Here is a 25,043-nt window from a genome sequence, read left to right on the forward strand (position 1 = left end):
TTCTAAACTGGATCATGCGGAACTAAAGCCTGGCGACGCGAGGTTCAGTTTGACCAGTGTTGTGAACGGGACAAATATGTGTGCACCGTCCAAATGATTCCCCCGTACAATTCCACAACAGACCGAATAGACTAGTATAGAAAACGATCGAGGTAGGAAACCTTTTAAAACATGATCAAACTACTTATTTATTCTAGGTATAGTCTGCTCACTATCTAGATACGTTCAAATGTATCTAGATACGCTACTTGTTACTTTAATTAAACCGTTCTGGTTCTGTACGTGACGAAATAGATTGAAATTATTAATGTATTATTTATTTCACAGCCCAAACAGAGGAGAGAAATACGCCAGTAAGGAGGAGACCACATTGATTTGAGGCAGCGTTTGAGATTTTATTGGTAAAAAGCTTTTGTTAAAGGTGTTGTAAGTAATATTTTTAAATGAATAAACTATTGTCATATTCAGTAGAGTTTTTGTTCAATAAGAGGGCTCTTTCCTCAGTCCAACATGCATGATGTACGGTATAAATATATTACATGAATAACTCCACTCATGCCTTTCTTTTGAACCAGAAATATCTAACTAGAAATGCGCCACGTCTCTGCGTGTGTGTGTGTGTGTGTGTGTGTGTGTGTGTGTGTGTGTGTGTGTACGGTTGTAATAACTCGAGAACCTTTTTCCCCACTGACTTCAAATTCGACACACACGTTCCACACCCCCGCAGTGCCCGGTATCGAGTCACTCGACCACTACAAAAGGCTCTGGTCAGGCTTGGCCTAATGAGCCAAAGTCCCCTCAACTGCAATTTCCAACATCTGCCTCAGCCAATTGATTGCCATGGCAACCCCACACTTGCAAATTGATTACTTAACCACTCCACTCAGTTTGCACTCTTTACAGGCAGACTGGCAGATACAGAGATCTCGATCCATGTGTGACACAGACTGGTGTTATGACAAGTGCTATGACAATTAAGTTGACAACGGGTATCATTAGGTTCCCAAGGTGCATCTTTCTCAAGTAGGCCGGGGGCCGACGGGCTTATAAGTCAGAGTAATAGTAAGAGAGTGGCGACACTAGCGTTGACTCCCATTGTAACAATGCTGCGGAAGTGCTCAATCTATTTCAATGGGATAGTTCCAGCCATAGGAGCAATGTTTGGAACTATAGCCCATACTAGGCACCCACTTTGCGGCGAGATCAAAGTGTGTCGCTACTCTCCTACTCTACACTGGTACCGTACAAGTCTAGTTTGTATTAATGACACGAAGCTAGGCAATATCTTAAATAAACTTAAAATACAGACTAAAAATAAATGGAACACCCATGGCATAATTGTGCTAATGATGTAAAAAATTGGTGATTGGTCAAAAAATATATATCTAAAAACTTCAGCTTTGTTGTACCATGCAAAACAGGGGGAAAAAATAAATGTAATATCTTATTACATGATTTTAATCGTGTGATTATCTGTCATAATTTATAACAAAGAGGACCTACTCAAGTCCTTCCATCAATGTGTTAACTGTTAAGTTGACAAAATCTCTCTGATATACAGTATTTGATGATTTCACAGTTTCTTCCTATAGTAACCTTTGGAACAGAAACACGTCATAAGGTGCAACACACAGAATCTTTACTTAATGTATACTTTTAATGCTATTATTTGACACTCCAATGAACATAAGAAACCTGCTTACGGCATTTTAATGGCTTTTTAAAATCACAAACAAAGAGACATTATAGTAGTCCGGTTTCTTTTGTTTAAAGTGGGAAATTTGGTATATGGTTTTTTTATTGGCCTAAAATATTGTCTACTGTATGTATGTATACATACATTCATGAATCCACTTGAGCAATTGTCTTTTATAGGGAGATATATGTGACCATACCATTAATATCTATATAAGGCAAGCTTGTCAAATTTAATTATTCTTTATGTAGCATGTGACATGTCAAACTAGGGGGTTTTCATGATCCTGAATCTATTCCAAGCATTAGTTTTGCATGAAAAACACTTGCCCAAATGTGCCCAAAATGTGCTGATCTCATCACATTTGTGATGACAGCTATGGCCGTTTTTAGCCCAAGGAGTGTTTTTGTGCAAAACAAATGCTTGGAATGGATTCAGAATCGTGAGAATCCCCTAGTTTAACATGTCACATGCTACTTAAAGCGTGATGAAATCTTGTGATCTTTTGACATTTTTGCCTTATATGGGATATTAATGGTCACATATAACCCCATAAAACAAATTGCTCAATGCTGACAGGCGGTCAGCAAGTGGTTATAGACAATATTTTAGGCCAATTTAAAAAAACGACAAAATTTCAAAGAGGTAGTGGTCGGCAGTCTGCTTACTAAGACTTGCTTGATCTTACTATCAAAATATAGAGCTTTAGCCTTTTAACAAAACTCATTCTGTTGCAACAAAGAGAGAAAAACATCGTCTCTTACTGCATTCAATTGAGTTATAAATGTTATACCTTAACATCTTTCACTCAGGATGACACAATTTGTCTCTTCTCCAAAGCAGTCTGCTCTGCCTGCACGGCCCGAAAATGGAGACACCGCACAAAGCTGTAGTCCCCCGAAACATGGCTGTAGTAGGACCACATTTCGGGTAGGATGGTTTATTATTAGACATTATAGAAAATGTATGTCTATGAATGCAATGCTAATCATTAAAGGAAACATACACAAAAGTGGCCAGATTTACACAATAAATTATAAAAACAGCCTCTGCTGACACTATTAATTACTTGCAGAGCAGATGATAGTAAGCAGAAACAATCTGATATAACATGCAAATTGCATGTATGTATATGCACTGTGATATATCAGCAATTGTAAGGGTAGCACAAACTATAGACAAACAATAACGGCTATGCAATTCCATTACAATATGAACATCAGCAACAACAAAACAATGTATTAATTTCATTCATTGTTATATTAATTTTTTACATTTAGAGTTGTGAACATGCCGGTCTTATACCATCCGCCAGGGGGTGGGGCAGCACCCACGTTACTCCTACTTCCTGTGACCTTGGCTCAAACAGACCACAGAACACAGACATTAACTGAGACAGTGCGGTAAGAAGTTCTTCAGTTGTTTTACAATGTTATACCTGAAGCTGTTTCACTCAGAATGAAACGCATGTCTACAGTCCGCACGACACTGCAGTCGCCAGAACAGACGACAGAACACAGAACTTAACTGAGACAGTCAGTTGGTAAATGTAATGCCAACTGGGACCACAAGTTGGTCCTTCCTTTTGTTTACAAGCTCTTTATTAAATGGATTTATGCAGTAGTGTTATGCCATGATGAAGATCCAAATGATTAGTCTTGTCTATTCACAGCATCACATCAGAGCGCAGTGCAACATCATGCCGTGGTGTAGATGTTTCTCAGCATCCTAACTTACAGGTAACACTGCTAGGAATAATTTGTGTAATGGAAGCGCTGAAGATTACTCGAGTAAAGCCTGCAACGCACCAAACCGACGTCGGTGGACATGCACTAAACAAACAAGCATCACTGCCTCATCGAGCTTGCTTATCAATCAGATTCCTTATCGATGGTTTTCTATTCGTCGTTGGCAAGCTTACAATGCTCATAGACCAAGAGGTCGGTTTGATGACATGTCATTGATTCTATGTGACATTGCCATCTATTGCCTTGTCAGTAGTGCCTAAATAGTTGAACGCTTGGGGACACATTTTAACTCCATCTGAGTAATTGGTGGTATTGTGTTCTTTTTTGTTATTGAGTGGCATTAAAAAGTCTCAAATCTGACTTGCCTAAACGTGCAGAGACCCTGTGAACAGGCCTCATGTATTTCAACTTTTTCTTTGCCAGGGACCCCCTGGAACCCCCTCAAGGACCGGGCCCCACTTTGACAACCACTGGCCTATAGGCTTGATTGCTTGAGATAAAGTACATTTCTCTTCCATCTGTGTTTCATAGACATGGCTGCCACCTGGGTATGACTATCATGTGTGCTCCGTTGAGGAGAGACCTGCAGAAATGGACCACACTGCTCTTTGTGCTATTGTGCGGCTCCCATTGAAGACGGAAGAGGAAATCAAAGAGTGGTTTCTGAAGACACGCTGCACCCCTGTGACTTGGAGGGTCAGGAACACAACACAAATGAAAGGCCAAAAGGTTATCTATAAGGTAATTAACCCATTTTGGGGCGGGAACCCCTTTTGGCGTTTTAAACATGTTATAATTTAGCTATTGAAAAATAGCAGATCTACAAGCTCATAGCGCGCCACCAAGTGGCGCTCTACGAGCTTGTAGGTCTGCAATTTTTGAAAAAATCGTGAAAATGTGGCACAAATCCTGACAGAAAGCTGTCAGGATTTAGAAGACATTTTAGAAATTTCGACATCAGGCCAGCTGTGCCTGCCTATACAGAATAAGTGCTGTAGAAGCAAAACACCACGTTTACCCTTATTCTCCCCAACTTAGTCGTTATTCCAATTAATCACTCTCCGCACACATTCCTCTGTTGTGACTGCTGTTTATTGATGTATAGATTTGCACAACAGGAGGGTGCAGTACTTAGTTCAGACTAGTCATTGGTCCGACAAACGGCAACCTACCTCAAACCCTAACCATAGCCGCAAGCACAGGAGCAGCGCATGTCCGACATACTGGACCAAATTAAGCATACAGCCCCCTGTATGCACAGCCCCCTGTGCAAGATGACCCCACCCCTCCCACAATATAGAAAACGTAGACATTGATTTGTCATAGTGTCTAATGATGATAACTGGACCGGAAGAATAAGCACAGTTCAATACAAGGTCTGCTATCGGTTTTGATATCAATAATCTCCGTCCTTTTGACCAATCTATCTCCGTCTTGAGCGCTGGGCGTTACTAATTGATAGGGCGGAGAACTCCGTCCTGTGCACTCGGGGTGTTAAAAAACACAAGAAAGGTTTTTTTCATTGGGGTCCTCCATTTTCTATTCATCAGAACAGTTATACAAATATACAGTACTATGCAAAACAAAATCATTTAAACGGTTAGAAATCAAAAGAAAAAAATATGTACAGTAACGGGGGTCATTTTGATAAGGTAATGCTGCAAGTGTACAATTTTCATTTTCAGAAGTTGTACAAGTGTCAACACAACACAACACACTACCACGTCAAACCAGGCACAACAAACATCAAAAGACCATCAAAAAACACCAACTGTCCAGCTTCACTCAGCATCACCCTGAAGACAGACCTTGGACGAGATGGAAAAGTTAGAGTATCACGGTGAGTTGATTGAAGTGCATTTTGAAACTGCTCCACAATTCTAGAGGTGCAGTAAGTGACATTTTATTGTTTAAGTGTTAAATAGCTCTATTATTCTGATAGTAATAATTGCTGTAGAGCATGAGATGTAATAAAAGTGTATTCTATATACAATGTATATATTTGTAAATTATTCCAAATTGTTCTTTCAAAATAGACGATCTAAATGCTTTTTTTGAATGGCCTAATGAGAAATATATTGTTTTACTAAAGAGATGGAGAGACGGGTAGACCTCTGTTACTAAACAATCATTCTATAGCAATGATTACCATCAGAATATAGATATTTAAGTTATTGACACAGAAAACGTTTTGATTTAACCAAAACAGGCTAACATATTGCTGTGCTCCTTGTCTCAGGAGTAAGGACTCGCATATGCCACAGTATCCAACAGTGATCATTCTTAAGAACACCCACAACCACAACCTATACGAGGCAGCTGCTCTGAGGCATCGAGACGTTGGACCCAAGGCCATCCAGACTCTAACCAGAATCTATAAATCTGGAGTACACTCTCCAAAGGCTGCCCATGCAGCACTCCAGAGACACCTGAAAGCAGAGTACGGTGACAAGTACATATATGTTTCTGCTGACCGAGCCATCTGCCCTGACCTAAAATTCTGCTACAGGTATGTTCTAACTTTTACCCCTTTTCCTTCCCCAATTTAGTCGTTATGCCAATTGATTCCTCCCCACACACATTGGTGTGCTGTCACTGCTGTTGTATCCTACTGTCTCACCTGCCAGTGAGGTGCCCCCGCAGGGAGGACCTAGAGGGCTAAAGTATGTCATGGCTTTGGAGCTTCCACTATGTGTAAATGGTATCTTGCGGCCATACTACCCACTACTATACATTATGCAGACACCTACCGGTATATTTGCGTGTGGAGGTGTGTCTGTAGGCATGTTGATGCGACTTCCCTATAATTGGTTATAATCTTCACACATGTTTAGGACAAATGAGGGCACCTCCTCAAACCACCCGTAATATGAATTCCTTTTGATAAAATAATGCACTCCTGAGACCTGAGTTAGAGCTGCCTCGGCTTGACGCATTGTTGCAGAACAATCACAGCTCAGAGGTCTCGTTCTGTCTTAATTGTCCACAAATCTCTGTGATTGTCCTATAATCAGCAGTGTCAATTCCTTGTGTCCATTGTGTTTATTTGTCTAGTCAAAGAAGTTATTTTTATTTGTGCGGCGCCATGGCACATTGTGCACAATTCCATTTGCTCATTCATTGCGCAGCAACCGTTTAATGGATTATAATAATGTAAAATTCCCCATAATCAGTAACACATAAATTATACTTGTGTCAACCAAATGTGGTTTAATTTATGATTTAAAGGCAAGTAAAGGCTAGATGGTAAGGAAGCAGCAGGTGATATTTCCATTGCTATTTCGCAGTTCAGTGCAAGTCTGTTTAATTCATCCCGAACTTACCTTTTTGCTTTTCGTAGAGAGACAATACAATCATCATGACTCATGACTGTAGAACGTCGGACCAAACACATGCACTCGTTTGTTTGTCACTGTATATTTTCACTTTGAAGAATGTCATTACTATAGCATTTACTCATCCTATAGCTACTAGGAGCAGTGAGCAGCCATTCTACAGTGCTCAGGGAATCTGATAGTAATCATCGTTGGGTCTTCCCAATTCCAGCTATCTGGATAAACAGAAAATATAGTACATTTTCAGCCAATCAGGAGAGTGTACCCATTTATCGGATTCCAGCTCAAATTATGTCTGCTAAGTGCTAAGGTTGTTATTGTGTCATCACTTCCAATCTCATGTGTCTATCCTGTATGAGTTCACTCTCATTTTCTGTTTACTGAAGAGCTGGAGAGACTATGGCATAAAAGTTTAGAGTTTTTAAAGCATGCACACTCGCCAACAACATTGCAGTCTTGTAGATCGGTGTGTGTAAGCATGTTCTAAAACGCAATCTTTCACACAGAATCCGAGACCAGGTCTTAGGAAAGCCAAACCGCCGACGTCAGGTGTCCAGCCTGCCGAAAAGTCAGAAGAAGAAGAAAGCGTGTCCAGGCGTCCCACAATGTGTGACAGCAGATGAGGAGCAGACTGACAGTAAGTGATTATAAATCACACACTGACTTCCTCACTTCATAACACACACACACACACACTCTGTCAGCTGACTAAATGTTTCTCAACTGTCAGGCTCCCCAAGTGTCTTTTGGAACTTTGTGGGTCTCTAACTCAGTATACAAAGCTTGTATATCAACTCTGAAACTCCCCGGCAACCAGTGAAAGGAAGCTAGGATGGTAGTAATGGGGTCATGTCTCTTACACTTTGTTATAACCGTCACGTAAATCTTGTCCCAACTCTGCAAGAATGTGTTGGCCTACTGGGGGAAGTTACCAAAAGATGGGCAAAAAAGGTCGCGTGCAATTTTGGTTTTCGTTGCTGTTTTTGCATGACACTGTTGTACAATCAATTATGAAATGTGGATTAGTATTTAATGGGACTACAGTATTAACCCAGTCTAGTATCACTACGCCACCAGCAGCGCAAAACATAGTTCCTATTCAGTCAAAGTTTAACGTAAGCAGGGGTCGTTTGAGGAACTGGTCATTAAATATGATATCCCTCGCAAACACTTCTTTAAATATCTGCAACTGAGGGATTTTATTAGAACTAATCTGGAGCAAAAGAGAAAGCTTTGGTTAATGACCCATTTGGAAGGAGGATAATATCAGATTCTTATGCTCTATTGGTTGACTTTTCTTGGAAAGTCCTCAGGCTTAATGCCTGGAGAACAGATATTCAGGAGGATTTAACAGTGGAACAATGGAGTACGGCTTGTGCACAAGCGCAATCCCCGACTGGGAATACTCGTCTAAAACTTCTACAATACAATTGGCTTATGAGAGTGTACATCACACCAGTTAAACTTAATAAGTATAATTGTAATATTCCGGATGTATGCACCAGATGCGGTGAAGATAGAGGCACATTGTTATGCTGTCTATGGTCCAGTCCAAAATTGATGGAGTTTTGGGGGAAGGTCGGGCAGGAAATACAGAAGATTTTGTCAATAAATATTGTACCGGAACTAAAGTTCTTCCTGCTCTGTCTATATCCAGAGGGACACAAGATAAAGCGTAATGAACAAATGTTTATAGATGTATGTCTTTTACAAGCTAAGAGAGTGATAGCATTGACCTGGAGGAGGACAGACAAACCAAGTATTACACAGTGGTTCAGGGAATTGTCTTTATGTTTACCTTTGGAAAAGATTATGTGTCACATTTAATGGATGAAGATGAAGAGGAGTAGTGCTGCTGTTGTTTTTCTTTTTTTTTGTTATTGTTGTTTTGCTTTCTTTATATGAGTAATTGTCTTGTAATGTTCATTGTTTTTTGTATTATTTCTATTGTCATTTGTGTGGAAAAAGGAAAATCAATACATATTGTACATTGTTGGAAGTAAAGTATTTGCTTCTGCTCCACAGTCCAAAGATCTGAACTAACCCTTTAAAACCAGTTCAATAGGACCAGGATGGGTGTTGACATTTTAAATAACGACTGCTTTTGTCTCCATCGTCTCCAGACTTGGTGCAAGGTCAAAGTTCACAGCAGAGCCCAAGCCAAGGAGACCTCAGGACCAATCAAGAGGAATGTGAAGATGAAAGTGCTGCTGACTTTCTGTGTCTTTCTTTGTCAAGCGACTATGAAGAGGGTGAGAATAATAACTTTGTCACATCTACACTTACCAGTAAGACGCCTGAGGGCGAGAAGCGACCTCGTCCTAAAGGGCAAGGTCGCGTGCACGCATCCGTGAGTGCTTTGGAATGGGGGGTCAGATCAACATATCTGCCTGGGTGACAGCAGACTGCTGGGCGAGTGCTGGCGCTTTGGCACGTTAAGAACTCTTGTCAGCTCCATATATGGAGATCTAATGGTTTGAGGTTTGAGGTCCGATGTAGAGTTGCTGGCCAATATTGATGACATCAGGGATCTCCATATATGAGCTTAATATTGATGATGTCACGTGAGGTCACGTGCTCCATTCCTGATGATGTCTCGTGCTCCATCCCTGATGATGTCACGTGATGTCACATGCTCCATCCCTGGTGATGTCACGTGCTCTCACCCCGACCAACCAAACAACCAACCAACACACACACTGACGGGAAATGCAAGATTCCATAGTTAACACGGAGCACGCCAGAAGCGTAGAAATTAACTAAATTATCTTTAGTCTGGCAGCCCGCCAACAGCGTAGCCTACACTTTCTAGGCTTTATATTCTTCAATCCATGTTTTGATCGGATCGCATCGATAGCTGTCTCCCGTTAGCATCCCAGTGTAAAGTGTGACAGTGGCTGCGGCTATTTTGAAGATGCGCGCGCATCCACTTGCACTCTACAGTATGTGCTGCGTTCAATGGCCTGTATCTCCAAATCGGCGCAATGATTGTCGTTTCTGGTGAAAACAAGGTTTTTAGCCAACGCTGTGATACTTGCGGTCGGCTTTTTTCTGCACCGAGCAAGAGAACAACAACCGGTCAAGACACCACACACAGCATTACGTCATCGTAACATTCAGTTACGGATATTTGGCTCATCAAAATAAGGGTTGAAAGCGGAAAAAATAGATTAATTAATCTTGGCGGGCGACCTTTGTTCGCAATAACTTGTAGATTAACTATTTTCTGTGTGAAACTGGCATACAATGATGTATAAATCAGGCTTACCTTCATGAACATTTGGTGAAAATAGCAGATCAAAAACCTCAGTTGTGAATTTGTAGATCTGCAATTTTCACTATTTGATATACTATTTGATAGGGTTTAATTGGGTATGTGGATAATTACATTTGAAATGTTATTTTGATTTGTAAAGTTGAACAATGTGTTTGAACAGACACAGAGGACCTGGTGGAGAGCATGATCAGAGACATTAGCAGCCTGAGAAAGGACCCCATGTACAGTCAGGCCATTGCTGCCATGGCCAAGCAGTTTCATCACATCAAATCCAAGCAATCGAGACTGTTGTCTGCCATGCACTGCTTCGGTAAGGGTCAGACCTCTTCCAGAAGAACAGCAACAACACGACCAGGCCCACTGAGTCCATGTCAGCCAACAGCAACCCCTCGTCCTGTTACTAAACTGAGCTCCAAGAGGCGTCTGTCGTCTGGTCGCCTGCAGACAAACAGCAGACCCATCAACAGACAGCAAATGATTGAGCATCACAAATCAGCCTTTTCCGCAGAAAATAATGAATTGATAAAAAGACAGAAAATGATTGAGTATCACAAATCAGCCTTTTCTGTAGAATAGAATGGATCGATAAAAAGACAGAAAATCACCCCAATATGCCGACAGAGTTTGACCTTTTGAAAACGGTGTTAGCAATATTTGGAACTGGGCATGAGGCGTCAACATATTATTCAATTATGATAGCACACAAAGGTCAGCCCTCAAGCGTAAAGAGTGTTTGGGAGGTTGATTTAAATCAATCCTTTACTGACGGTGAATGGAAGATGATTCTACGGAACTCAAAGAAGATGTCCCGTGAACTTAGAACCAGATTAGTTCAATTTAAAATAATGAATAGAGTCTACTGGACTCCGAGAAGATTGTTCAAGGCTAAGCTCAGAGATAGTCCGGTTTGCTGGAGGTGTGATGAGGACCTCGGTACACTTATTCATGTATTGTGGGAGTGCCCTAGGGTACAGACACTATGGTGTGCTATTCATGAGAATATAATGCAAATCACAAACCAGGATATTCCTTATACACCGGCTCTCTTTATTCTGGGTGATCCATCACCACTAAAACACCTCCCTGCACCTCTAGCTGACTGGATTCAAACAGCATTAATGGTGGGCAGGAAAATAATTGTTAAGGAATGGAAGTCTGAGGTTTTACCTCCAGCACATGTATGGTTCACTCAGCTCGGTATTGTGGCTGCTTTGGAGAGGTTATCCTTTAAGATGAATAATCAGTTGGATAAATATGATCTGAAGTGGGACGTGTTCCTCAGTCATGTTGCAGGTCCCTTGGTGTGATCCATGGTCAGGCAATGCCCTCTTGATTGTTTATTGTATTACTACACATTATGATACGGTTGATGATGCTGCGTTTGGTCGTGTAAATAATGTAAACTATTTTCACATTTTAATTGGATTTTTTTTGTTATCTTATCTATCTTGTCTTTCCATGAATACGTACTCTGCTGTTGCTGCTTGTGTTTGTATTTTAGGTTTTCTACTTTTTGTGTTTGGAAAAAATCTAAAATAAATCTGATCATAAATTGACCAATGCTTTCTTTTTTCGTGTGCCAAAAATAGCCTATGTAATAGGCCTATTGGTATTTTCAATGGATGTCTATGGTCAGGTGTAGGCTATGTGGCACAGGGAGGGACAGATGTATAAGAGATCTCCTCCACCTCTGTGGTCCTTCAAGAATATAGTCTGACTGATTATTCCTAACTTCATAAGGAGGGAACTCCCCTCATTCCGATAGGGAATTGTAAATGTGCAAATTGTTAATGGTGCAATGGAGGCTTTACCAAGCACAAAAAAAAACATTTTGAAAACTGATTTAGATTAGTATTACAGTGCATAGGCCAACAGTGAATTAACCATCTAATGTTCTAATCCACATTATATCATGTAAGCCGATCTAAAAGCTCACATGATGCAATTGCAAGTTAACAATGCAATGGGTTGTGAGCATGCATATTGGTATCTTAAGTAGGGTTAGTAGGCTATTACTCTTTGAGGCCAATACTTTTGTGCTTTTATGATGTTGGAATATTTAGGCCTACACGTTGTGGTATTGCTACTTTAGTTTTATAAGTCAAAGGTGTGTGTGTGTGTGTGTGTGTGTGTGTGTGTGTGTGTGTGTCGCGCGCGCGCGTGTGTGTGTGTGTGTGTGTGTGTGTGTGTGTGTGTGTGTGTGTGTGTGTGTGTGTGTGTGTGCGCGCAGCGTGTGTGTCAGACGCGTGAATCAGAGCATAATGAGCGTTGCGGAACGAACTAAAGCCTGGTGACTCAAATCGACCCCCCCTCCCAGATTCGCTCCCCCCCCCCCCTCCCAGATATTATTATTATTATTACTATTGCACCTGATTTTCACCACCATCATCTCCAGCATTATGTCCACAGAGAACATATATTTGCTAATTAAATTAACCTTTTGAAATTATAGGGTACCACAAAGGCCATTCATTTTATAATCAATTTATTTTATTTCATGTTTAGATATGTTTTATGTTTAATCTCTTTCTTGTGTTTTTTTTTATAGTCTTATGGTCATCGGTGTGGGACATAGTATGATGCCAGTAGCCTATATGTTCACAGTGCTTTAGCCTCCCTTTCTTTATGATGTGGAGTTCCTTGCTCCATTGCTCATTAAATGTAGTTTTTAATTTCGGCATATTTGGTTTATTTATCTCTGCATTAACTATCCTAAAGTGATTATCAGAGCACACATTCCACAAACAAACAAACAAACAGACCGTCCCACTGGCAGTGTTGCCAGGTTTTGGAAGAGGACCAAGCAACCATGTCTATGAAAACAAGCCCAAAAGAAGCCTGACTAGGCTTAGTAGGCTATTTTATAAAACAAGCCCAAAGTCGCTTATAATTAAGCGGACATGGCAACACTACGAACGTCTCCTCTCTCTTGACAGAGGGAGTGTGGCCGGCTCCCTGCGGAGCTGAGCAGCGCTGCGGAGATTTTAATACCCAGACGACGTAAATGACAGTTATGACACAAGCATTGTATATCACAAAAAACCGGACAATTATGTGTCCGGCCGGAGGTTGAGGTTGGAGGAGGACAGGTGGGTCTAAAACCGGACTGTCCGGCGTGAAACCGCCCGGACGTCTGGCCACCCTAGTGGCACCTCTATGAGTGCCGGTGATAGTGGATCAGCAGCGCCAGCGCCTGGTGATAATAATTAATAAGTTAACTATGAAGCAGACGAGGTAAGAAACATTTGAACAACCATTGCTTTAAAACGACACACTTATAGTTACTCTGCATACATTCTGAGCTACATTCAAACTTCTACATTCAAACTAAATAAATATTTCTTTAACCATGTAGCCTACTACAGTGCTGTGCATTAACACAAACCACTGAACTAGCCTAAGATTTGGACCTAAGATTTTAGACTTATTAGAATCGATATACGTATATACTTTCTGTCAAGTGATTATCAAGTGTTCGAGTTTAGAAGCGCTTGCTGGAAATTGCACATAGAATATAGGAGTCAGGACGTTGCTATATTGAAAACGAGCGCTTCCAAACTCGGACAGAAAGTAGCTCATAAATCTTTTTATGAAACGAAAACTTGGCAGATACAAATTGGTAATCCAAGCTTTCCGTTGCTGCAATGTGGATGAGTTTAACATTGTCAGTCAATCAGATAGGACTTTTCTGTTTGGATGAATGGGCTGTAAAGGGTCCAGTAAAGGGCAGGGTCCCTGGTCCAGTGCGACTCGCTGACGCACTGGACCATGTCTAGTAATAGGGGTTGTGTGTAATCATCGTTCACTAACAGGGGTCTCCCCGACCCGTCTCTACAGCTCTTTAGTGAACAGGCAATACATTTCTAATTTCTTTTTTTTTTATATTATTTATTTTGAGGGTTTTCTTTACATGGACACAAGGACAGCACAGCAGACTTACATACAAGACAGTTACTTACATGAAAACAACAATGAAGAAACAGAGAAAGAATAGAAAAAATAATAAATAATAAATAATAGTTTCCAAGTGGTACATGGGTTGTATAATGCATGTGTGCACGTTAAGGTGGGTTCCATCCTACACAGGATTTATGCGCTCTTCAATATGATTCAAAAAGGGGGTCCATACCTCTACAAATACATCTGCCTTATTTTGTGTTTCATACTTGAGTCTCTCCAGTGGTAGTAGTGACATTATTTGGGCCATCCACATATGTTCTGAGGGTATTTCATCTGTCTTCCACAAAATTAAGATACATTTCTTTGCCAAGAATCTAAATAGATCAAATAATTTCCTGTGAGCAGATCTCAACTTTACATTTGGGTCTGCCCCCAACAGGTATAACAGGGGAGATTTTCTCAATTTTACTTTAAGGATTTTTTCAATTTGATCATGAAGTATTTGCCAAAATGGTTTGATTTTTGGACAAAACCAGAACATATGCGGGTAGGTACCCAAATGCAGTTTACATCTATTACACAGGGGAGAGTTCTCCCTAGACATTTTGTTTAGACAAACAGGGGTTAAGTATGTTTTGAAAATAAACTTGTAATTATGTTCTAGGATTCTAGGAGTAAGTGAAGATAGATTTACTTTTGCACATATTGTTGTCCATGTTTCCTGATCAATTACAACATTTAAATCTGTTTCCCATATCCTTTTCAGAGGCTGGAAGGATGATGTCACTCTACCATTAAGGGTTTTATAAATCTTTGAAGTGAATTTTAACATAGATTGGGTGTTAATGATCCATTGTTCTATCTCGTCTATGTGAGATCTAAAAATATTTTTCTTAAGCAAAGATTGTAAAAAGTGTCTTACTTGTAAGTACTGGAATAAGTTTGTGGAAGGTAGACCGAATTCGTCCTTCAGCTCCGAAAAGGACTTAATGTTTGTACTGCTGAGTAGACAGCCCAAATTGTTAACACCTTTATTAGTCCACCTTTGCAAACCAATCTCACTTAGACTCGCCGGTAAATCTGGGTTATGAGAAACAGGTGAAAGGACAGATAAACTCTTTTGAATTTTACAGTATTTCTTACACTTTGGCCACATTGATAAGATGCCGTTAACAACGAAAGATTTGTTGAGCTCTGACAGACTCGCATTTATAAAAGGGAGAGATTTAAGTGGAATTGGGTGACTGAGATGGGATTCTATTGTTTTCCACAGGGAATCATCAGACTCCTGAAACCATTCAGCCATTCGTTTAATTTGAGCAGACCAATAGTATAATTCAAGATTTGGGAGAGCTAAACCGCCTTCGTTATAAGGTTTACACAATGTGGCCAGAGAGATTCGTACTTTTTTATGGTTCCAGAGAAATCTAGAGATATTAGTGTTTAAATTAGCAAAGAATAAGGGTGGAATTGGACATGGTAATGACTGAAATAGATAATTTAATCTTGGCAACAGGTTCATTTTAACTACATTAATTCGACCTATAAGTGTTAGAGGTAGGTTGGTCCATAAGTCCATGTCATCTTTCAGCTTTTGTACTAGAGGTGTATAATTACAGGTATATAGATTGTCCAGTATGGGAGAGATGAAAACACCGAGATAAGTAAATCCTTCTTTTGTCTGTTTAAAGGGGGATAAGGTGTTAAGTTTTTCGTCATCTATCTGAGTAAGTGGACAGAGAGTAGATTTGGTTAGGTTAATTTTATAACCGGAAAGAGAGCCATACAAGTTAATTACTGACATTAAATTAGGAATTGATTGGTCTAAGTTAGATATAAATAGCAGAGTATCATCGGCATATAGCGAGATCTTGTGTTCTAAGTTGCCAGCTTGTATGCCTTTAATATTAGGATTTAACCGGGTTGTTTGGGCGAAGGATTCGGCTACAAGCGCGTACAGAGCTCCAGATAAAGGACAACCTTGCCTCGTTCCTCTTGCTAAATTAATTTTCTTTGAGAGCAGGCCGTTTGTAAAAACTTGTGCGGTTGGTGAGGTATATAGTGTTTTTATACAGCTAATGAACTTAGAGCCAAGATCAAAATGCGCAAGGGTGGAGAGGAGGAAGCTCCAATCTACAACATCAAAAGCCTTTTCTCCGTCCAGCGATATAATTGCAGATTCGTCTCCATTTTTACCAGCATAATCAATTATATTTACCAGTCGGCGTATGTTGTCTGCGCCATGCCGGCCTTTAACGAAGCCTGTCTGGTCATTTTTTATCAATAATGGGAGAACAGAATCCAACCGTTTAGCCAGCAGCTTGGCGACAATTTTATAGTCGGTATTAAGAAGTGAAATTGGCCTGTAGGATGAACAGTCGTGCATATCTTTATCTTTTTTTTTGATAAGGGTAATAGCTGCCTCTTTCATGGAGCCAGGAATAATATTACAGTCAATAAAATCTTTTACCATAGGCATGAAAAGTGGTTGCAGTTCGGACCAGAAATGTAAATAAAATTCAACTGGAAATCCGTCAAGGCCAGGACTTTTCCCAACAGACATAGCCTTAATAGTGTCATGAGTCTCTTCGGTTGTGACTGGGGCATTTAACTGTGTACGATCCTCAGCAGATACTTTAGGTAGCTTAGCCGCTTGTAAAAAGGAGTCAATACTTTCACTAGTTGGAGAGATATGTGCTTGATATAGATTATTAAAGAAGGTAAAAAATGTGTCATTAATCACCTCTGGGTCATATGCAATTTCCTGATTCTGTGTCCTAATTGCTTTAATTTGGCGTTCTGTATGTTCTTTTTTAAGTTGATATGACAACAATTTTCCAATTCTATTATTGAATTCATAGTGTTTTTGTCTTGAAAATAATAATAGTTTTTTGGTGTCATTGACATAATCAAGCTCCAATTTAGCTTTGACTGCTGATAGCGCCTTCCAGTTTGGATCTGAAGGTGTATGTCTATGAATTGTTTCCAGCTGTTTTAATTGGTTCTCTAGTTCGGTTCTGGCCTTTTTGGACTCCCTTTTTTTAAACGAAGCATATGAAATTATATAGCCACGAAAAGTAGCTTTTGCAGCGTCCCATAACATAGCTGCAGTCACTTCCGAATGCTTGTTCTCATTAAAAAAGTCGGAGACGACTTTTTTAAAGTATGAATCAAACTCGCTATCAGTTAGGAGGGAGGTATTAAACTTCCAGCTCTTAGACACCGGCTTGGGTTGTGTTAGTGTAATGTCAAGAAAGATAGGGGCGTGGTCTGAGATGACAATCTGTCCTATATCACATTTTGATACCGAGTGGGCCATGCCACATGGGATCAAGAAGTAATCTAATCTTGAATAGGATTTGTGTGGGTTGGAAAAAAAGGTATAATTTCTAGAGTTGGGGTTAAATTCCCTCCATACATCAATGAGGCCAACCTCCTCACACAGACCCTTCAGGACTGCAGAGGATCTTGATCTCACCAGTGCAGGTGGGGCCTTATCAACCATCGGATCCATTAGGAGATTGAGATCTCCTGCAATTAGGCCCACACCTTTACAATGATAGCTAAACAGCGTGATCATTTCAGCCATGAACTCAGGACAGTCCTCATTAGGAGCATATACGTTTAATAGTGTCATATGTTGACCACACACGGAACCAGTAATTAGAATATATCTTCCCTCTGAATCAAGTATTTGGTTTTCAAATATGAAAGGAATCTGCTTGTCAATAAGGATGGCGACTCCTCTACTATTAGACTTAAAAGAGGAGGAGAAAACTTGCCCAACCCAGCCGTGTTTGAGTTTTAAGTGCTCTATTGAAGTCATATGAGTTTCTTGTAATAGTGCTATAGAGGCTTTGTGTTTTTTAAGATGTGTTAGAACTGTTTTACGTTTAATAGGGTGACCCAAGCCTCTTACATTCCAAGATATTATATTTAATTTAGACATAGTACTTGGAGTAGGTTTAGCTTAAATCTTGCAGCTGCATTAAATAAATGGGGCCTGTCATTACGATTACCTCTGGTGAAATATGATGTGTAAGGGTCAATGCCCACCTGAGAATGCACACAACTGTAATATTTACATTCATCTTTATCAGAATACCACTTGGAATTAAATGAATTTAAATACAAGACAACATTGGGGTAGTGAGTAATAGCAAACAAAAAACTAAACAAAACACTAAACAAAAACACTAAACAAATTACACAACATAGACACGCAGACATACAGTAATTAATGATGTCAAGTAACACCATAATAACACTAATCATTCTAAGGGGCTATGCCTCAGTACCCGGGAAGGGGGAGAGAAACCCTGAGCTTAATATCTAATGTGCCTATGGCAGGTGGTGTGCTTAATATGCCTGTGGTTGCAGATCAATTTTATATTTGATTCAATTCTTTTTTCTTTTCTTTTTTTCTTTTTTTTTTCTTCCTTCTAATATTAGCTAGAGACACAACACTAAGAAGCAAATACGAAATAATTAAAGAAGTAGAACTTAAAAGTAGCCTGTAAACCCAAAACATAATGAAACCAGGCGTCAGGGCCACCATCAAATATGGCCTAAATTCAGTTTTCCCAAGTTCACATTTTGGAGCTCTAGTTTGTTCACATACCAGAGCTCTCTGGTTTTTTAAACATTTTTAATATTAACAAGCCAGGATCACTCAAGTGAGAGAAATAATGACTAAAGGGTAAGTAGCATTTACTCATCTCATGTGGGTTTAAAGTGATGGACATTACTTTTAATTATCCTTAAAAGAAAGAAAGTAAAATCGAGGGACACAAATATAAGTTTCGATATACTCTGCACACAGGTGTATTGATTTAAATTATATGTAACTCTGAAAGCGTAATGTAAATCCAAACGGATCCATTATTTTGGTTACACTCACTCCCTGGCCAAAACGCACAGCTTGAGAGAATAGCTGAACTCGTAGGCCTTATGCGCAAGAAAAGAGAAGACTAAGGGAAAAACAAACAGTTTAGCTAGAAAGTATAGGCTTGAATCATTCAAATAAATAATAGATCATGATAAATCAAATAATTTGCTCGATCCTTAGCGCAATCGTCGTTGCATTGATCGACATGATATAAGTGCACCAAACTAACTAATTATAAACCAGCAAACAAAAACAGACAAACAAAATAACACCATTAGGAGTAGAAAATAGGTAGACAACTCTTCAATTTTAAATTGTTGTGGTCATTTTAAATTGCGTATGGGCGAAAACGAAACAAATAAATTATAATTAAAGTAAAGGGTTCATGCATTCGCGCAACGTGCGCCGCCTGTCTCAGAGAGAGACAGCGGCTAGATGAAAAGTACAAAAAAGAAAGCAATAAAACAAGGGGCTATAATAGCAGGTTGTTTAGTGGATGTCTATATAACCCGTCGTCAAGTGTTTTCTTTAGGATTATGTTCCCATCCTCATTTTAATCCATAAATGGAGCACACACAACGTCAAGTCAAGTGCGACGAATGAAGTGAATGAGATGGATGTGTGTGTGTGTGTGTTTGTGTATAATGTGTGTGAGGGGGGATATGGGCCGCGGGGATATCCATAGAGACTCAGGTGGATGAATTGTGTCGCAAGCCCACTCGCTTATAGTTTATTAATCAGACAGTAAAAAAAAATGAAAACATGGGCTTACCACCTTGGGAGCAGTCAGGCGTTGATTTCGGTGTAACGCTCGGTGCCATATAATAATTTGCACGCAGTGTTACGGCTTTAGACTACTGTCATACAACTTTCAGGTCTGGGAATTTCTTTTTCATTTCCCTCTTGGCTGTGTCTGGATCCCTGAACGTGAACATTTCCGAGCCGATCGACACCTGTAGAATTCCTGGATGTCGCATTTTGGTTTTGAATCCCTTCTCATGGAGCGGTTGTCTTAGAGGCCAGTATTCTTGTTCGCGGCGTCTCAGTCTTGCCGACTTGTCGGGTTTGAGCTTCAGCAGCTGGTCATCGAGTTTGATTTCTAATTTCATCTAATCAGGAGAGAACTCATACAGGATGCAAGATAAACATTGAAGTGCATTTGGAAGTGATGGAAAATGTATTGAATTTAAATGAACACTATAAAAAAAATTGAAGCTGAAAATGGGTTCTCTGTCCTAATTGAAAGAAATTGGTATCCAAACTCACCTGTGATAATGTTCGACTACTTTTACTACTTTACTTGCATAGGGAGACCCCATGGAACAAATGCTATGTAGGAATATAGAGGTTTTAACCACAAACATATCACTTGCTAAATTATTTAGCTGTTTCACTCAGCAATGCATGCATGCATGATACACACTAAACCCAAGCGTTTAGGTTATAGCTTAAACAGTTTTAAACACATATTTGTAACACTTTTTAAACGTGTCACAGTGTTTAGATTATAAACAGAAGAACATGTTTAATCCCTGTAACACTTTTTAAACACATAAACGTGTTTAGTTTTTACAATCAAAGTCAGTCATAGGCTATAGGTGTTTAGAATTTGAACACTAGGTGTTCTCGTGAGGTGTTTGAGTGAACTTGTGTTCTACTGTATTTTATGACCATTAATAAACGCTTGGCATTTTATTATTACACACATGGTGTTTAGGTTTAAACGCGTCACATGTTCCAGGGATTTACAGTGTACAATGTGGCTCTTTCACAACAGACCGACCTGTCCACAAGGCCCGGAAGTCAAAAAGGAGCACAACGCTGAAGTCCCCAAAACCATGGCTGGACATTTTTTCAGGTAAGAAGGGTGTGGAGGATTAATGTCCTTAAAATAAATATACATGCCTGTGGTGATTGGGTAATTGTTCTATTCAACCAGAGCCGTGCTTTGTATTCATGGTATCACCACTTAGGGTGTGGCACACGAGCCACACCATGTGGCTGGTCTTGTTTTTATTACATTAATAATTTGTTGCAGCGACATGGCAGAGATCGAGAGAAGACGGAGATATTATCCTTTATTACGGTCGTGAAGTAGAACCCAAACTGCCCTGCTAAGTTTGAGAGGGGACACAACTGTCTATAAACACAACACGTACGAGATATCTGTCTAAACACCTGAATGTGGCCACTGGCCAGAGCATTCTGTCTGCTGGTCTGTTGAATGTTAAATAAGAGTGCTGTTTACCTTAGAGTGCTGTTTTCACTGTTGCTACACTTTAAAAAAAAAGGTTCCCCTCGGGGCACAGGTCTCCACCAGGGCAGGTCAGGTTGTGGCCTCCTGGTGGTGCTATAACAGGCCAATGTGAAAAGGGTGGGAGATATTCCTCAGCCTAGTACAGGGTACCCCAATAGGCGGCCCGCGGGCCATTTGCGGCCCACAGAGCGCCCCCTTGTGGCCCATGAAAGAATTTCCAAGGGTCCCAGATATAAATGGCATTAAATGGGGGTCAGTAGCCTATGCATGTCAAACTGGGCATCCTTTTCAAATGGGGTCTTGCCCTGAAAACCTCGACCTCGCGCGTGCAGACTCGGCCCCCAGCCTGGTACGCTAGTCAAAATATGGCCCTTGAGGAAAATTAATTGGAGAACCCTGGCCTAGTAGGAAAGTCTGTGAAAGATTTCACGTAAATTGCACGCTGCGTTCATGATTTGAGGCTTTTTGTTGAAAACGGGCCAATCCTGCAAACTTTGAAAGCCAATGTTGGCCAATTAGGATGAAATATGAAATATCGGACAGATCCGTCTTGAACACATGACTATAGAGATAGTGTGTAGCGATTTGTGGGATTTTTGGACAGAATCTGGAGGAGTAATATAAAAAAATATGTTTAACAAAAGTCAGTGACGCTATAACAGGCCCTTCTGGAAGATTTGGGGCAGAGGTTCATCGTTGGCATCCAGGGAGTGTGTGTGCAAAATTTGGCATCGACCAGGTTAACGGTGTCGGAGATTAGCTGGTAACAGACGGACAGACGGACACACACACACACGTGTGCAAAACATACTCTCTCCCCATACCTTTGACCTGGTGGAGACAATAACAAGTGTGAAAGTCATATTCTACATCTAACTATGTATTCGGCAAAATTTGAGGTGTGGCAGTTTTTATCGCACAGTCCCATTCTTTTTTTTTATGGAACGGTAATTTAAAATGTACCTATCGTTTTATAATGGATGATTTACTTTTCGGGCAAATGGGCCTGACCTTTGGGCAAGTAGAAGATGACCTGTACTTGCCCTATGGGCAAGTCCCTCTGAGCCCTTAGTATCAACTCCTGCTTCACATACACTGGGTTGGTGGTGGCGACTGGTCTGGGATTGAACCCAATTACCATGTAATAGACAGGCGAGTGCTCTACTGGCTGAGCTACCCGGACATCATGACTGCCTGATGGGCAAGTGCCTCTGAGAACAGCGTTTTGGATAACTGACACTATTATTTACTCCTAGAGCAGATGATGATCTGATAACACAGACCTTGCTAGAATGCCTTGATAGCTGCAATGAAAGTACAACATATTTTGTTGATAAGACCTTCGACCACTTAGTTGGTATTCACAGGCAATGGCAAATTAAATCAATAATTAATACTAGTGTATGCTTACTGACCCACCCGGCAGCACTGTTTAATGCAATTTATTTGTGTGAGTTATATGTATTCTTTGTTGAATTACTCATGACAAAGTTGTTAAAATCAACAGTATGTATATACATAAAATAAGCAAGCAGCACACACGGACAGTACACTAGGGGCGCGTTCGGAAACGCGCACCGGGAATGTGGTCAGTTTGTTGAGTGTGGTGGGCGGGGACGTCACAGAGTGCGTTCAGTGTGCCTTATTTCCGAACGACCACAGCTGTGACGCATTCACACGAATCACACCGGACAACCCCAGCTTCAGGGTAGGGTTGCTCAGTGCGTGCACTCGGCACACCCGGTGTGCAGCGCACTGGATTTTCGAACGACAACGCACTGAGTGCACTGAATAAACGAACGACAAGAGAGCACACCAGTGCGTTCAGGGCGCATTTCCGAACGCGTTCTTTCAATCATTTTATTATTATTATTTATTATATTTTCACAAGCCTACTTTCTAATTCTGCTGTGTTGATAATTCGCGTGACAGATGTATGAATATGACGGTATAGAGTTTCAAACTAGTGTATTTAATATGTATTTATGTATTTAATATGTATTTAATATAATAATAAAATGATTGAAACAAAGAACTAGTGAATTGATTGCTAGCGTGCTGCTTGTTTATGTTATGGATATACATACTGTAGCCTAGTACAACTTTTGTCATGAATAAGAACACGCGCATTAAACAGTGCTGCCGGGCGGGTCTTTGTGCAAACTCTCCGTCATTTAGATATATGTCCTACACAACTGTCCAGTGAAAGTAGGTAGATCTGTAGACCTGCAATTAGACTATCTACAAAGACTATCTACAATACGTTCTGTATCTGAGCCTCTAGGTTTTGTTCTTTGTTCATGGATTCATAAAGAAATACAAAATTTGCTTTTGTGTGTCTATTGTCTTATATATCGTATAAACCTTGGCAACACAAATTCACTTTTAATGATTTTTATTTCATTTTATTCAGAATCGTGCAGGTGGTTGCACCAGGTGCTGCACCCTCATTTCTCCTACTTCCCATGGCCTTGGTCACAACAGTGGACAGAACACAGACATTAACTGAGACAGCGAGGTAAGAAGATCTTTATTTTTATTTTAAGATATTTTTTTTGCGGCTTACGCCTTTTATTGATTTTTTAAGGGACAGACAGTAGGCTGACAGGAAAAGGGAGAGAGATGGGGGGATGACATGCGGTAAAGGCCGTGTCGGGTTCGGGAGTCGAACCCGCGGCACACCGCGACTGGATCAGTCCGGTGCCCAGACCGTTACGCTACGGCCTGGGCCAGAAGATCTTTATTGAGTTGAGTTATGTAACAGTTATACCTGAAGCTGTTTCACTCACAATTACACAATTTGTTTCTTTCATAACAGACCGACCCGTCTTCAAGGCCCGGGCGATACTCTAGGCGCCAAAATAGTCGACAGAACACAGAAATTAACTGACACTGAAGTTACCATAACAGACGACGGAACACATAAATTAACTGACGCTGAAGTCACCAAAACAGTCGACGGAACACAGAACTCAACTGCTGCTGGAGTCGACAGAACGGAGTCAGACCACAGAACACAGAACTCAACTGGGACAAGGTAAATGGCTTGTAACAGTCAGTTGGTACATGTAATGGCCACAATGTGGAGCCTCTTTTTACTTTTGGAGTTAAGACTGCATGCAACCCCAGGCCGTAGCGTAACGGTCTGGGCACCGGACTGGTAATCCAGTCGCAGTGTGCCGCGGGTTCGACTCCCGGACCCGACACGGCCTTTACTGCATGTCATCCCCCCATCTCTCTCCCGTTTACTGGCAGCTTACTGTCTGTCCCTTCAAAAATCAATAAAAGGCGTAAGCCGCAAAAAATATCTTAAAAAAAAAAAGAGACTGCATGCAACCTCACTTGAGGAAGTGAGATCACAGCCTAAACTCATCTCAGTAGGCTGGTATGCGTCCAAGCGATTCCAAAGCAGTTTCTGCCATGAAGCCCCGCCCTCCGTCGCAGCCGCGCTCTGATTGGTCTGTGGAACGCTGTCATGGCGGCCTGCTTGACGGCCCGCATAACAAGCCTTTCTGTGATTAAATAGCAGTTTAATTAAGTTTTAATATACTTTTAGACTAACGTAAACATGTTGTTAAAAAAACACATGTCTTTTAATACACGCGGAGACGGAGAGTGATGCGTGTGTGTGTGACTGTGTGTGTCTCTGTGTGTGTGTGTGTGTGTGTGTGTGTGTGTGTGTGTGTGTGTGTGTGTGTGTGTGTGAGAGAGAGAGAGAGAGGAATACGTTACTGTACTGTCTAACAAATGCTTAATATTTTTGTTTTGAACTGCACTTCCATTCATCATGTTCTTATATTGGCCTAGCCTACAACTATTTGTTGTAGTTATAGCACATTATATAGCACATTATATACATATGTATAGTATAATATAGTATGCATAGTTTATATATATATATATAGTTTCATTATATAGATACTCCACTGTTACGTTCTTAGC

At 40.5% G+C, this 25,043-nt stretch overlaps 1 protein-coding gene and 1 long non-coding RNA gene across 4 annotated transcripts; both read left to right on the plus strand.

The window, feature by feature from the left end:
• The first annotated feature begins 95 nt into the window (after positions 1 to 95).
• Positions 96 to 11,477, plus strand: LOC310874349 (uncharacterized protein). Of its 3 annotated transcripts, none has more exons than XM_083787120.1 (10): positions 96 to 152; positions 2,540 to 2,626; positions 2,977 to 3,099; positions 3,369 to 3,435; positions 3,976 to 4,185; positions 5,130 to 5,284; positions 5,684 to 5,953; positions 7,286 to 7,416; positions 8,903 to 9,031; positions 10,217 to 11,477. In XM_083787120.1, the coding sequence occupies exons 2-10, from the start codon at positions 2,565 to 2,567 to the stop codon at positions 10,630 to 10,632; spliced, it is 1,563 nt and encodes a 520-aa protein (XP_083643246.1). In that variant the 5' UTR covers positions 96 to 152; positions 2,540 to 2,564; the 3' UTR covers positions 10,633 to 11,477. The 3 variants fall into 3 exon arrangements, with proteins under 3 accessions (XP_083643246.1, XP_083643247.1, XP_083643248.1); XM_083787121.1 differs by having other exon boundaries at positions 117 to 152; positions 2,537 to 2,626; XM_083787122.1 differs by lacking the exon at positions 96 to 152 and adding an exon at positions 326 to 401 and having other exon boundaries at positions 2,537 to 2,626.
• Positions 11,478 to 13,243: 1,766 nt separating this feature from the next.
• LOC310874359 lies at positions 13,244 to 24,093 on the plus strand. Its single transcript, XR_014570560.1, has 4 exons — positions 13,244 to 13,290; positions 20,622 to 20,702; positions 23,515 to 23,619; positions 23,920 to 24,093. It is a non-coding gene; the product is annotated as an uncharacterized lncRNA (long non-coding RNA).
• Positions 24,094 to 25,043: the final 950 nt, after the last annotated feature.

The sequence above is a fragment of the Protomyctophum parallelum genome (assembly GCF_964188405.1).
Source record: "Protomyctophum parallelum genome assembly, chromosome: 17".
Classification (NCBI taxonomy): Eukaryota; Metazoa; Chordata; class Actinopteri; order Myctophiformes; family Myctophidae; genus Protomyctophum; species Protomyctophum parallelum.